The 16424-nt window shown below is 38.4% G+C and overlaps 1 protein-coding gene across 6 annotated transcripts in view; it reads right to left on the reverse strand.

Annotated features, from left to right (window-relative positions):
• Positions 1-16424, reverse strand: part of TANC2 (tetratricopeptide repeat, ankyrin repeat and coiled-coil containing 2) — a 313462-nt gene that overhangs the window by 44969 nt on the left and 252069 nt on the right. For all 6 annotated transcript variants that reach the window (XM_028519226.2, XM_036033534.1, XM_036033532.1 and 3 more), the window contains one exon: positions 13686-14293. In XM_028519226.2, the coding sequence (XP_028375027.1) occupies positions 13686-14293 (608 nt within the window). The remainder of the gene's footprint in view (positions 1-13685; positions 14294-16424) is intronic.

The raw sequence follows: 16424 nt of genomic DNA on the forward strand, positions 1-16424 counted from the left end.
GGGGAAACAAGCAGCAATCCAGGCCCAGGGAAAGATGAAGGAGACACAGCCGTTCATTTCTTTTTGGATACAAGTGAACTACACTACTCATAAAAGAATGACTCTGATCTGTTCACTGGACTCAAAGCTTGTAGTGTTCAGGACACAAAGAGTAAAAGCAATTTACATTACATGCTGGCATTTCCATTTGTACCTTCTTGTTCTGATAAATATGTGGAAGAGGGTATAAGGGGGATAAATGCTAATGGAAAAAATACAATAGAAGAATGACAAACAATGGTGCCACTGGCTAACCTATGGTCTGAATGGGTTACACTACATTTGTCTATATTATTTCTATTTTTCTTATCATAATCTTACTCCTGAACTCACTTCCTTTTGAATCCTAGTCTCACTACTCTCTAAGATGACCAGTTGCCTCGTAATTGATTTTCTTGTAGCCTTTGATAATGTTTCTTTTTATTTTCTCTCTCTAGTATTAGGTCTTATTGATCTACTTACCTTGAAACTGTCTCTTCTCTTAACATCTGTGACACTACTCGGGTACTTTTCCTCCCATTTCCTTCAGTGATGTAACTCTTTTGCTTCATTCCCCATTTATTTTTCTCTCGCAGGTAGCTCTCATCTACCTTCCTGGCCTCAACTCTCACCTTGATGTGAATGGCTCCCACAGGGACATCTCTGGCACTGAGATTTCCTTTTGCTCTGACTGCCTGCTGGATCCCTCTGCCTCCAAATGACCAGTCAAATGACACTATTTGAAGTTGAAGCTTTCCATCCAAACCAAATTCCCTTAAGACTTCTTTATTTTTTGAATATTGACACTCAGACATAAAATCTAGCAGTTGTTCTTTTCCCCCTTTGCACTTTCTCTCCTGAATCACTGAAAGAGACTCATTCTTTCCACAGCCTCTTCCCTGGCCCATGTCAATAATCTGTATTGTAGAAATCGGATCAAAATTCTGCTTAAAATTCTTCAATGGCTTTATATTTCTTCCTATAGGTAATCTAAACTCCTCAGCATGGTTTTCAAAGCCTCCTCATAATTTGTTCCTTGTCTATTTGTCTTTTACCTCCTCACCTTATATTTCTAATTCCAGACATTGTAAATTATTTCAGAGTTTCAAACATGCTTTCCTTCTGCCTGAAATTCTCTTCCCTGTTTAGTTAATCATGCAAACTCTTTCTCATTCTTCAAGTCTCAGTTCACACTATCTCCTCTGTGAAGGCTCTCCTGGTCCCCCCCAGAGAGTCAGGGATACTTACCGTTGGGCTTTTGTACACATCTCCACTGCAGCACCTACGCATCTATCTATTTGCACGTCAGTCCTCCCACTAGACTGTGCTGAACACTGACGCCATGTTGTTTCACATATGTACTCCGAGGTAACAGGCATACTTATTTACAGAATGAATGAATAAGTAGTAATACCTTACACTTGTACACAGCCTTATAGTTTTCAAAATACTTTTAATACTTATGTAGATTTTCACAGACACCTATACTATCAGGATAGGAGCAGCTATTCCTCCTAATACAATGGAGGATGGAGATGCAGCCAGATTGAAGGACGGATCCCAGCTCACATGGCTGGGATGTAAAAAAGAAAACAAAAACCAAGGGCTTTCTGAAATCTATTTCCATTACCACACTGACACGTTTAGCAACTTGGTTTTCATTTCTGGGCAAATTTGGGTGAAAAGGTAAAAAAATGAAGAAAAACATGTTTATTTATAGAGTATAAACTTTGAATTCTTAACATAATTAAAATTAACAACTATTAATTTGGACATTTTTTGATTGGGATTTTGGGAGAGAGTAGTTAAGAAAGAGAGAGAACCTTAGCCAGTGTGACGTGATTTCAGGTATGAATGAACACAACAACTTTGTTTTCTCTCTATTACTAAAGAGGATGGTAATCAAAATCAACTTTAATGTGGGTTCATATGTGATTAATGTGGGTTAATATGGGTTCATCAAACACCAATGGGGGGCTGTGGTGAGGAACGATTTGAGCACAGCTTGCATGATGAGATCACTTGGTGATTCGGTCACCCTGTCTGTTCCGTTTTCCTAATTTCCAAAGTCACGACTGCCCTGTCTGCACTCACAGGGCTGCCTCTTCATCTCTGAACTGAAAAGCAAGCAGTCCTATGTTCAAATCCTAGTTCTGTCACTTAAAGGCGTTATAACCTTGGATAAGCTATTTAACCTTTCTGTAAGACAGAGATAGTAATACCTATCTCTTAGGACGCTGGGGAGAATTGAGGTATATTGAATAAAGTGTATTTTATATCCTCCATAGTAACTAGCATAGTGCTAAACTAAAGGAATGAGCATTGACTATAAACAACTTTAAATATATTGGAAGATGACTGTGCGCTCAAACAGAATTTCAATCTTTAATGTGTGGAGGGTGAAATGTGATACCCTGTTCTTAACCCAAATCGTTACCTCTCTATGCCTTAACTCCACTTTATACCTTTATAGCCAAAAGAAAAATCTAAGAATTGGGAAAATTAATGGGTTTGGGTGCCTTTCACTGTTAAGTCAATGCAGGAACACTTGATATGTAACTTTAGGCAGAGAGGACTGATAAGGACGGAGCTAATCGGTCCTTAAGAAATAAGGTAAAGTTAAGCTAACAGAAGAACATAAATTTCTTATGTAGACAGAGGTTTTCAGGAGGATACTATGCCTAACATTCAAGGTATATTTGATGTTAGATATTTGGGGAGAGAATCACTCACAGGTCAGAGCTGAAGATTCTTCTCTTTGCACTGTCTCCTGTCCATATATTATATGTGTGTGTGTGTGTGTGTGTGTATGTATGTGTATATATATAAAATCTGATATATATACACATATATATCAGATAATATATATATATATATTAGGGGACAAAGGGAAGAATATATATGTATATATGTATATATATATATATATATATATATCTGACAAAAGGCACAGAGGTGGTATACAGAATAGCAGAGAGTAGATTCTACCTCCATTCTCATTTGCAGCCCCTCCATATGAATTATTGGAGACAAGTGATATTCACTCTCAGACAACTATGGATTATGGAGCAGTGAGGAGCTACCCTGACATGATGACCCTGTTTTCCTGTACCTCAGGGGCTGAGAGCTATGAAGTCTCTTAGAGAAAAAAACCCCAACCCTTTCTAAAGCAAGAATCACCCTCCCTCCCCACTGCCCACTGAACAATTTGGAAGTTGAATAACAGTTGTTTTATACAAAACATACAATGGCTCTATGTTTGTTTCCCTAATAGATTTTCACTTAGCACCCCAGGGAGAAAACCAGTCTTAAAGTTTCTATTTGTAGCACTGAAACATGCTAACAGATGGACTCAAATATTTCTAGCATGAATGTTTTTTCCTCCATTGTTCCAGTCATAGTCACTGATGTGTAGTCACATAGATTTCATCAGCTCCTACGATGACAAACTTGATATATAACACTTTAGTGTTTTGAAGAAACAGTACTGAGGTGTTTTGATATTCCTCTGTGTAGTGCTCAGATGTGATGAAATGATATAGTTATAGCCAGCTGGCAAGGAATTGCTTGCAAGCTAAAGTCTATCTTATTTATCTTACAATTCGGGCTGAAATAATGTATGCTGCTCTGAAATGTTTTTATTATAGTGGTAGATGTGGGGAGTTACTTAGGGAGATCTAGTGAGATCAGAATTATGGGGCAGAGATGGATAGCTGCCTACAAAAGATTTGTGCTCCCTTGCACAGCCAAGAGCTGTTGTGAATGGCTACTTTGCCAGGGTTCAAGAGGGTCATGTGACTGAATTCCGGTTAATGGAACTCAGGCAGAAATTATATTCATTGCTTCAGACCTGGTCCAGAAAAATTTCCTTTGACTTCTGCAACCTTACTGTCTTTTGTTTCTCCTTCCAACTCTAATATTACCCTTGTCAGTTATTATTTGGTTCATCATTTTATTTTAGCATTTAAGCATAAATATTCTGTTATCATGCTCTTAAGCTTCCTGCTTTGTACTCTGAACTGGGGTGATCTTGTTTAGTCCTATGGCTTCTACTCTCAGTTATTTGCTGATAACTTCCAAATCCATAACTCCATGCCCAAGCTTTCCCTTTTCCTAATTTCCAAAGTCACATGCCTAAAAATATCTGTGCACCTTCTCTTGGAGATTCATTATACATGTTCAAAATAGGACTCACTGTCTCCCGACAGCCTGTTCTTCCTTCTGCCTTTGTTCGTGCTAGAACCCCTCCTCCATTCAGAATGCTTTCAGTTGGATGGTACCTTCACTATTCCCTGCCATTCGAGCTAAGTATTAAAGTCACTTTTGATCTCTCAGCTCTTACCTTCCACACACACACACACACACACGACCAAGTACTTCTAAGTATCTCCAAAATGTCTCTTCCAAACATACTTTGTTCTCTATTCTCACATTACAGGTCTTGGCATTTCTCACCTAGACTACTGCTATAAACCTTATAACTAGTATCCCTGTAGTCTATCCTCTCCTTCAACCTGTCTTCCAAATACCACTTGTCAGAGCTATTTTTCACATCACCAGAGTTATATGATCATTGTTTCCTTCTCCTTGAAGTTATAGAGACTCCTTATTATCTACAAAATAAACTGTAAGGTCTTTTTTTAACAGATTAAATTTTTTTAAAGATTTTATTTATTTACTTTTAGGGAGAGGGGAAGAGAAAGAAACATCAATGTATGAGAGACTGGGAGCTGGCCTGCAACCCAGCTGTGTGCCCTGACTGGGAATTGAACCAACGACCTTTTGGTTTGTGGACCGGCACACCAGCCAGGGCTGTAAGGTCTTAAAACATGGAATTCAAGGCTGTTTTTCCTAGTGACACTCCTGTCATTCTTTCTGACCAGTGTCTTGCTGTCTAATCACAGCTTCTCATAATTCCCTAAAGGCACTTCAAATCTTCACACTTGCTTTTGCTCCTGCCATCACTTTTATTGCCTGTCTACAATGCTCTCCCACTTCAATGCTCCTTAATACACTCATCCCTCAAGGCTGAACTTGAATGCCCCGTCTTATGCAAAGTATTTCTCCTTTGTCTAGGTTCCTATGGTACTTTTACTAAGGCACTATGGTTGGTTGCTGTGTGTCTGACTTCCCTTTAGAGGGCAATGGCTTCAATGCTGGGAGTGTGTTATTCACTTAAGTTTCTCTAGTGCATAGCACAGTCCTTGGTGTAGAGTACAAGTTTCATAAATGTTTCATGAATGAATAAATGCTAAGCAGATGGGTTCCAGGAAGAGCAACATGAGGACTTCTAGATCCACTTTCCAATTCACTACCCAACTCAGTCTTGAATTTGCAGGCATCTCTGTTGCTATTGTTCAGCTGTAAAACGAGTGTGACAATGACTCAAATATTGAGAAAAGATTGACAATCCTGATTTTTTCGCCTCTCATCTTAAAAATTCTGCCTGCAGATAAACTTTGGTGATCGCTGCCTTACAGTCTGCTTGTTGCTATCAATTCTCAGCAAATGACACCCACATATCTTTGCAAAAATTCTCTCTTTCCTGTATAGCTATCCATCAGCAATTACTTTGGCATGTTCTTCTCATAGCACCTGAATACAAAATACATTTCTAGTCAGCTTGTCTTACTGTTCCTTATTCAATGTGGAAATGAGAGCCTGGTGAAAGTAAACTGTAAGTAGCAGACTCTAAGTAAATTATGGTCAAGATCTACCTTTGTAGACATGGGTGGAACAACATTATTTCTTTTTAAACATATGCGTTGCAGAGATTTACTGCTTTATCCCACTTTGCCTTACAGTTTCCTATTGGCCTTCTGTTCTGTTAATGCATCACTGGCCTGAGGAAAATGGACACCTCTCTTCTGACAATGAACTCTTTAGGCAGCTGGCAGGGCCTCATGAGGCAGAAGGGCTATTGAATTGTTGCAGTTTGAAACATCAACAGTAGGCACAGGAAGATTTATGACTTCTCTCTTCTTCTTCCATGTTCCTTAGCTCTTTCTTATACTACCAGTACAGCGCTCTGCTAGTTATACATAGGTCTGTTAAAACCACTAAGCTGTAAGTCCTGGTGGACAGATCTATCTTATTCACATTTGTAGCCCCTGTAGTGCTTAACACAGAGCCTTGCATATATTACATAATAAATGTTCACTGAATGCTTGCTGAAATGCTTATCTTTGCTTATTACTGACACATGGTAAAAGAGCACACAAAACACACTGTCTTGAACTATGAGAAGAGTTTCTCAGATATTTTCTGTCGCAAGCTTAAAATTAGTACCTCTTACCATTCTTTTGTTCACTAATTAATTCATTTTTTAAAAAATATTCACTGAGTGCTTACTCTGGTCAGGCATTCTATTAATCATTAGGAAGACTAAGATGCGCATGATAGAAAATGTTCCTGTCCTCACTTGAGCTCCCTGACACTCTAGAGGGGAAAGTAAACAAGAAAGGAGTATTCACATGTAATAAATTAATAATAGATAAATGTGTTAAATGTAAGAAAGTGAAAAGGTTGCTATGGTAAAGAAAACCACAAGAGACTCACTTGGATAAGGTGACAAGTGGAAATCTCTCTGAGGAGGTGGCATTTAAGCTGAGATCTGAAGGAGGAGTGAAAGATCTTGCCATGTGATGAGCGAGGGAAAGTGAGCTCCAGATGGAGGGGATTGTTAAGTGCAAAGGCCTAGAGGTGGGAAGGAGCTTAGCAAGTTCTAGGAACTGGTAGATGACCAATTATGGCCAGGAAATTGTACATAACAGAGAGAATGAGTGAGCTCAATTTAGAGAGGTAGGCAGAAGCTATCTTTGTAATAGAGGGCTTTTCAAAACCTGTCTTTGATTTTATTCTAATTACAAAAAGCCACTGAAGGATTTCAGAGGAGGTTACATGATCTGATTTGTGTTTTTAAAAATCACTTTGGCTGCTGGTGAAATGGATTGAAGGGGAGACCAAACAGGATGCTAAAGTAGTCTACAAGGAGCCTGGAGTGTAGTAAGTAGAGATGGAAATAAATGGATCCTTATAAGTAAAATTTGGACAGAACCAACTAGATTATGCTACAGTAAATACACGTCTCACAGCCGTGGGTCGTTATGGTTAAGAGAATAGAAGACTATTAGAGTTGATTTTACCAAATGTGGAGATCTATCTGCTTTTGAAAGTCTCTAGAGACAGCTGAGTAAGTTGTTCTACTCACAAAAAAGACAATGTGCTGTCATAGCTCACTAGGCTGGCAATAACTCCTTCTGATTGCTGTGCCATTAATCTTAGTCTGACAACCTAGAAAGGCAAAGGCCTGTGGAATTCCATCTTTTCACTCAGCCAGTGTTGTTTCAGAAACTCATTAACAGGACAAATTAGCCTCTATTTTTTATGCAACATTCGATATAGTAGTCCCCCCTTATCCAGGGTTTTACTTTCCATGGTTTTAGTTACCTGCGGTCAACCACTCTGAACATATTAAATGGAAAATTCCAGAAATAAACAATTCATACATTTTGAATTGCATGCTGTTCTGAGTAGCATGATGAAATCTCATGCTTTCTAGCTCTACCCTGCCCAACATGTAAATGATCCCATGGTCCACTGTATCCGCACTGTATATGCTACCTGCCTGTTAATCACTTAGTAGCTGTCTCAGTTATCAGACTGCTTATCAGAGACTCAGACACGTGCACACACAGACCACATTCACATAACTTTTGTTATATATATTGCTATAATTGTCCTATTTTATTATGTTACTGTTGTTCTCGTACTTTGTCTAATTTATAAGTTCAACTTTACCATAGGTGTGTACATACAGAAAAACAAAGTATGTATAGGGTTTGGTACTACCCACAGTTTCAACCAACCTATCGGGGATCTTGGAATATATCCCATGTGGGTAAGTGGGGCTACTACACCAAAAATTTCCCTTAACCATCTGCGCTACTTCTCCCCATATTTAGATTTTTAGGTGAAGTTGTTTTAACCAGTATTTGCTATACCAGACATGTTAACCTTAAAAACACACACACACACACATACATACATATACACGCATAGGGTGGGGCAAAAGTAGGTTTCCAGTTGTTTGTATGGAAAATAATAAATAATTCATAAATAACAGTATTAAGAATAAACTCTGTGTTTTACATGCTCATAACTACACATCTACTTTTGTCCACCCTATATACATATGCTTTATATATCCATATAATTTATAAATTTTTAAACATATAAACAATTAGTTTCTTGTAGCAAAATCAACCAATATAGGAGAGTTCAACTCCTCTCTGCTTTCATTAGCTGACTCTTTTGCATGTCTGCCAAGTCATACAATGATGTTCTCCCTCCCTCTTATCATAAGAACTATTTATCTGTATGGTTATTAACTTAGAAACTACACATGAGTTTTTATGACAGTAGGAATAAGTAGTTCTCAGTTTTAAATATGTCAGAGAATTCTGATTACCAACTTTTTCCAAATTTAACTTTGAATTTGAAAATATTGTTGTACATCTTCAAAGGTATGAGAGTGTTAACAATGGGAACAGTTTGCCTATTTGACTAATAGATGTGGGTCTCATGATTTATGCTAAGAGAAAAATTTGTAAAGTGGAAGGATATTCATGCATTGGCAAACTGGACACACTCTAAGATATATATTAGATTTCATGTAAATAAATTTTCCTTTGCATTATATCATAAAACCATAACTATGGTCACTAGAGTAATACTTCACATTTGCTCTTGATGCCAAAAGAGAGTTAGAAACTTAGATAATAATTAGAAGAAACTTAGATGAAAAATTAGACAAATCCCTAATAATATTATAGAAACTTAGATAATAGTTAGAAACTTAGATGAAAAATTAGACAAATCCCCAATAATATTATAGATCAATGAAATCTCTCCCTGGAAATCACACATCCAAATCAAGACATCAGAAGAGTGACTTCCCCTTAATGGTAGAGAAGAATTAGAAGTGAAGCAGATCTAAACCCAGAACAGAGATCAGACAGTTAATATTTTCAGGCAGGTAAGATCATCTACTAACAGGCAAGTGCTAATAAAAGATGTTTGGTATGTACCTCCCTTCTCTTTGCTTTAACACTTCCAAACCTCCTAAGGGCTGATTTAGTTCCAGGAATCCTTTTTTTCTTCCCATGATCCATCACTCTGCTGAATTCCTTCCTAATGCTTTTAGAAAGCGGAACCCATCCCCCAACTGGAGGGTTTGTACTTCAGTGAGGGTAAGGTTAAATGTCATCTGGCCTGACGGTTCACGTTTGGATTACAAAACCAAACAAACAAAATCACCACAATGCTGCAACTCACCACTTGGTGGTCATTTCAGACCCATGTATTTATAAGAAGCCAGGCTACATAGGTCCCTGGCACAGAGTTACTTTTCCTTTATAGGAAGGATGGCCTCTTTTTTTCCTTAGATGAACTACTTCTTTGACAGTGCTCTGTGGCATGGATTTGGAACATCAGGTCTCCAATGTGTAATCCACTAACATGGCCAAAATAATTAAGAAAAATCTCAATATCCCATTTACTATATCAACTCTGTTCACAAAGAATCAAGTAAGTACTCAACTATTCTCATAGATATAAGTAAGATTTGTGTAGCCTTTTTCCTTTTTCACTCACCATAAAATTTGCTTCTCTTAGTTTGAGGAAATCAGGACAACAAAAATTAGGCTTCCAAATCACAACTTTAGATTGTAGCAGCTCAGTACTCATTGAATGAAGTTCATAACAAGCTCTATGTGTTTTATTCAAACCATTAAAAATAAGGAAACTGAGTGTACTAATCTCTGTATTAAAATCTTCCATATGTATTCCCATTATACACCTATGTTGATCTGCAAGCTGTTCCTGGGGAAGGGGAGACTAGATACTTTGAAAATAGAAATAGTGAGGAAAGAAAATGGAAAAATAGAGTGGGGATTCATTCAGGGATAGCCTAAAGCTATGCAGAAGTACTAAGCAGCACCACAAAGCTTTAAAAACTAGACAGCACCACTAGGCTGCAGGTGCCCAGTTGCCTACTCTATCAGCCTCAAAGTTCAACTAGCAAAGTCATTAATAGGTTAGATAACAGGCTGGTGACTTCTTTCAAAGGCCTTACTTAAAATGTACAGGTTGCTTTAGATGGGTTTTCTACCTCCCTCTTATTAGCATAACAGTAGAGATTAGTTTATTAGATTAGTGACTTAATCTGATATATCAGTGCTCAAGGGAATAAAATATAGGACAGATTAATTTCAGAGTATGACAGTGATGAATGGTCGGAAATAAAAAGCAGAATAAGGTGGTGAGGTCTCAGGTTTGCGAGGGCTTCAAGAAGCATACTTTTATCTAGAATGCAAATCCAAAATCTTATAAGTTTTGATGTGATAAAAGATTTTTGAATGATACTTTCCTTACAGTTTGATAAACACACATATGCAAACACATACAAATACCCCACACCTTGTTACCAAGCCAAGAAAAGGCATCTGTAACTTGTCTCTTTCTGTGACAGTTTTATGTCTAGCAACAGTAGGTCATTCACTTTGGGGTATCAAATCTCTGTCCTGATTGTGGGACAATAGGAAGTCTGATATTTAAAATGAAGAAAACTGCCTCAACTGCAACACTGACCTCTGGGTCTGCTATTTCCTCTTTCCAGCACCACCACCCATCCTCAGATTACTGACTCTCTTCAGCTTAGCAGAAGTACCTCCCTGGGTGGCCTATTTCTAATGAAGAGCTACTACTTTTAGCTTCAGTGGAATATTCTCTTCTGTGTCTAATGCCCTAAGAAGGCCAAAAGTTCAGGGTGAACAAGTGAGTGTTGAAAAGTCCAGGAAAATGGACTAGAAGAGACAGAGATGTTCCCTTGCTTCTGAAAGTTCTCCTTACACAGAGATATGTATGGCATACATATCTGGCCTACCTACTGTGATTTCAGAGGTACTGAGTTGGTATCCCCTGGTTTAGTGAGATACATTAGATTTTGTACAGAGAAACTGGAGAGAGAGTAGAGAACAGAGTGGGAACAAGTACAGAACATCAGTACAGGAAGTAGAGGCTGAAGGCTGCAAAGACAAAGCCTGCTTGGAGAGAGCCTTGCTAATCAGACTCGCCTGACGTGGAAAACAATTACTGCCAGTTTCTTTGAAAGGCCACCTTGGGCTTTGCCAACAGCATTAAATTCTTAGTGAATTTCCATCTCATTGACCCAGGGGGACTCAAGCTCTGAGATCGATATTTTAGTAACAAAGCTGGTGCCAGACAGTGCTGGGTAGAAGACTAAATTCCAGCTGAAATGAAATGTAAGGAAGCTTTTATGGTAACATTTGGTCCCACTATTTTATTCTCTGCCATTAAGTGATATATGATGATCCCTCAGCAGCCCTGAGTGTTATTCAATCACGGGGCAACAGGCACAGGTACACCTCATTTTATAATGCTTCATGTTCTTGAGTTCCATGGATGCTGCATTTTTTAACAAATTGAAGGCACATGACCCTCCACTAACAGAAAGATTATGACTTGCTTTACTGTGATGGTCTGAAACAGAACCTGCAGTATTTCTGAGGTGTGCCTGTACACAGCATTTGAAGTTACAAGTGTTTGCTCTTCTTGTCTTAGTGCTATCAGCCTGTTGCTGAAATGCTCCTAGTTAATAAACAATGTTGAGAAGGTAAGGCTGTAAAGCCATGATGATATGGCTGCATAAATACCACATTTCCTCCTTTGGGAGCCACTGAGGGTTTCATTTGTTGAAAGGATACTGTTAATTCAGTGGTAGTCTGGCTGCCTTGAACCTCAGCTTTCAATCCTCTGAGATGTTCCAGGATGAAAGAGCAGATCAACTAGCAAAGTTTCTCTGGAAACTGATTTCAAAGTGTTCACAGGCAATTCTAGATTGGTCTCTTTTTCTTAAATATGTGGTTGCCAACTCTATGTGTAGCAGTCCTGATGAGATTTATAATGAAACTCTCTTGGGAATGGCATACAATTCATAGAAGAGACTCAGGCTAAGCTTTTTTGTTTGTTTGTTTGCTTCTTAAGTCTTGTGCCCAAATGCTAATAGCAGAAGACTGTTGCTGCCTTTCCAATTAGGCACAGGATTAAGTGAACCTGAAGGGCCCATTACTGCAAAGAGAGGGAAGGAAAGAAGGATATTTCCTAAACACTTTGTTTGTACTCTGTACTATTCTAGGCATACATTTACTATATAACCTCACTTAATTCTCAACAACTTCAGGAATTATTATCCCTTTTATGTAGATAAGAAAACTGTCTCAGAAACAGACTGTCTCAGATTGTAACTTTCCAAAGGTCACAGTTCCTAGGAGAGGTAAGATTTCTTTGCAGGTAATCTGACTCAAAAGTTCGTGTTCTTATTACTAGTTTGTTTCTTTAAAAATTTCCCTCTCAGGGAAAATACCAGGAAATCCACCCACTGGCTTGATATCGTCATCAGAATCTGGAACTAATTTTCTAATGAATAGGCATGAAGTAGGCTGAGCAGCACATGCACAAGCACAGTTGTCTCTAAGAAGGCGGGGTGAAGAACATGCCAGGAGAGTAATGAAACCCCAGCATGGTCAGAGAAGTTTAGTCTCTCCGATGAGTCACAGTCTAATTTGACCCATCTTCTTTTTGAGCCAGAATAAGCTCTGCATTTGCCAGCTACGTTGTTGGTGTTTTTCTTTGTTTCCAAGAAATCAGCAATATATCTGCTTTTGAAAACACCAACTTTATTAAAGGAATAATTCTTTTAAAAAGGTGACATAGAGGAATAGAATCCCTCCCCCAACCACATGCTAGAGATCTAAATTCTGCCCAGGAGAATGGGAAACAGTTTTGTATTTAGTCTGGTTTGTTGAGCTTAGAAAGATCCTTGAGTCAGGGTCAAGTTCATCAGGAAAGAGTGCTGGGGCAAATCAGTACTGTCTGCCATGGCTGAAGGACAGGGGAGTGGTGGTGCATACCGTGTATTTGCCAGCCTTCTTCTAGTCCCTCCTTCTTTCTCCCACCTATTAACTTAATGATGTTGGGCAACTGATTCAGAATCATAAGGCGTTTGTAGTAAAATGGGAATAATGACAACTTATTTATCTAAAGGTAAAGTGGCTACGCCAGCTGATCACTTCAGTTGGTTACCAGTCTTTTTCAACTGTGAGATTTAAGATTCCATTTTCCAGTGTAAATCTCAGCACTGGCTAAACTTTAATGGGATTAGTCATTGGTGACTTTAACAATGGTTTGGCTTTTAAAAGGGCAATGACAATTTAAAAATAATTCTGCTCTAAGTCAAAGAGATGAATAATGTACCAATTCTTTCTTCACATCTTAAGTACATTGAGGAGGTCTGTTAAATGGCTAAATTAATTATAGCCTGGGATCACCAGTGTAATTAGAAAAAACTATTTAGTAAAATACAGAAATGTATGGGAGCACTCTACATATCTATGCAGATTTTGAATCTCAAACAAATAACAGTGTAAGAAAATAAATTAGTTCATCTCATTATAGCCTTGTCTTGAGAACAGATATTTCCTTTAAGTGAAATGTTCAATGGAGAACACTTACTGTTTCAATACTCATGCTCCATGCAACAAATACAAAATAGGCTCAGAATTGCTTATTTCAGATCTATGGCTTACCTGGGATCACAGAGAAATTTGGTTTTCTCTCCTTCTTCTCTCCAGATAAGCCATTCCCGAAAAGAAGGATGTACAAACATACGAGTCATGTCTCTGCGCTTGATTAGAAACATGGAGAGGTTCTCCATTCTCTGCTGAAAGTCCTCCCATTCTAGCGTGCCTTCAATGCTCCCAGCATTGATGGCCTGGAAGATATGTTCGTCAGTCAGTGGGTGGAGAGAGGCCACCGCCACATTCAGAAGAGGCATCACCCGGTCAAAGGAAGACTGGGTCGGGAACTTCATATTGCACTGGAGTAAATAAACCTCAGACAGCGAAACAGGAACTACTTTGTAGCTAGAACTCTTTAACACTAGATAACCTTTCTCTATAAGGTCAAAGGTGAGTTTCAGATATAGATAGGACCCTTGACTGAGGGTCTTGAGATGAGAACTGAGTTTGCCAAATGTAGTATTGTCCATTTTGCCATTAAGTGAAATGTTATTCTGGATCTCTGAGCTGCTGTGTATCCGGTGCAGGATGTAAGCCTGCAGGTCCTGGTCTATGGCTTCATTCTCTTCTAGTCGATCCAAAAAAATCCTATGGAAAGGCAGCAGCTTGGTAATTTCCTAAAACAGATGGAGAGAGAGAGATAGAGAGAAAGACCTTCAGTTTCCCCTAACTCTTATGGTAAACTATGGGGTCCCAAAATTTATTCTAAAGTTCTAAGTGGCTAAAGAAGAAAACATAATCAAGTATTAGTATGCATTAGATTAAAACAAATTAGTTGCATAGGAGGAACACTATTCCTAATATTGAGACTTAAGATAATTTTGTATGGTCCTTCATAAAGGATATTTTAGGAGTGATTTGATGGTCAGTGCTCTAAATAACATTCCTAAAATAAATAGAAAATAGTGTCATATAACTTTTTTTGTTGCCATTTTTCTCAGTGTAAACCATGGCATACTATCAAAGTAAGAGAAATACGTAAGAACTCAAAGAATGCCATGTAAAAATGTGGCTTTCTAACCCTCTGAATAAAATGATGCATTTTAATGAAGACCTTCTGAAGATGCCTTAGCCCAAAGGAATACTTCTCATGGTGGAAAGCTCAGCACCTTGGTGACCAGCTTGGACATTATATTGGGGAAAGGTGATAGGGCTCTGTGGTGACTCTTATGCTCTAGATTCCACCTTTTCCTATCTGCTTACAGACTTGGCTCCTCTAAGTATCCACTCTCTCTCCTGCCATCAATTCCCTCTACTCTACTGGAACACACAGACAAATGCCCTATACTTTCTCCTTCCAGCTACAATCCTATATACCTCTGTTGCCATTTTTAGTAAAATTTCACACAAAGGTTTTCTCTATGTCCTGTATGTATCTCATTCTTCCCTTCCCATTCTCTCTTCGATTTGTTGCAATTAGGTTTCAACACCACCACTTCACTGAAATGGTTTTGTCAAGGTTATCAATAATCTTCACCTTGCCAAATCCAATAATCAAGCTGCAGTTCTCATCTTGCTCAACCTTTCAGCAGTACTTGATGCTGGGGATCACACCTTTCTCTTTGAGTCACGTTTGCAGCTTGCAACCATAGCATGTTCCTATAGTCTTCCTCTCAGCACACTGGCTACTCCTACCTAGGCTTTTTGCTGGCTCCGCTTTCATTTCTCAGTCCACCTGGGCTCAGGTCTCCATTCTTTTCCCATTATCTAGCCACTCACTCCTTAGAACAGTTAATTTGGTTCTGTGGTTCTAATATCTCTATGCGGATAATGCCTAACTTTATGTTTCCAACTTAGTCATTTTTCCTGAGCTCTCATCTTTCATCTGTCTGCTAAACATTTATACTTGCATGTTTCATAGACAAACTTAATGTGACCAAACCAGAACCGCTGAACTTTGCCCCCTCCACAAAATCTTCCCATGTTAAAAAATGGTATTACCAGCAACACTGCGACCAAATCACAGGAGGTGTCTGTGATCTTTCTCTTTTCCAGCATTTACCTAGTTGCTCACCAAAACCCCATGATCCATTATTGAATCTTCTCTCTTGCTCACATCCACATTCAACACATCAAGTCTTTTTGATCTTCCTTCAAAATTTTGTTCAAATATGACCACTTCCTAGGGTCTCCACTATCACCACTCCACTCTGAGCCACCATCATCTGTCACCTGTATTTCTGCTTCCATTCTTGATCCCCTACACTGTATTATCTACACAGCCAGCAGCCAAAGAAATCTTTTAAAAAGATAAATCACTTGATAAGGCTCTTGAAGGGGCCTTTCCAATCACCTTGTCTAAAATAACTATCACCCCCAATTATCCCTTCACCCCATTTTATCCCTTCACCCTATTTTATTTGTTTTCATAGCACTAACACTACCTATCATTTTAATGTTTAAGTTTTTACTTATTTATTGTTTGTGATCCTCACTATAAGCTTTATGAGGGCAGAGAAATTGTCTGTCTTGTCCATTGTTGTACCCTTAGCTCCTAGAAAGTGCCTGACACACCTGAAGAACTTAAGAAATGTTTGTGGAAATAATGAACGATCAATATGAGAGCTCATTTTTCAAGACCTACAAATTACTTCACTGTCAGAGCTCAATGAAAACAATTTTTAAAAATCCCTGGTTAAAGTGAATGAAGTATTTGAGAAGTCTACAAAGACGCTGAGATTTAGACTTTGTAGATTAATATGTATAGTACTTTTCCTGTTTTTTGGCATAGCTGAAAGATTAAAGTTA

Source organism: Phyllostomus discolor, chromosome 8, assembly GCF_004126475.2.
Source record: "Phyllostomus discolor isolate MPI-MPIP mPhyDis1 chromosome 8, mPhyDis1.pri.v3, whole genome shotgun sequence".
Classification (NCBI taxonomy): domain Eukaryota; kingdom Metazoa; phylum Chordata; class Mammalia; order Chiroptera; family Phyllostomidae; genus Phyllostomus; species Phyllostomus discolor.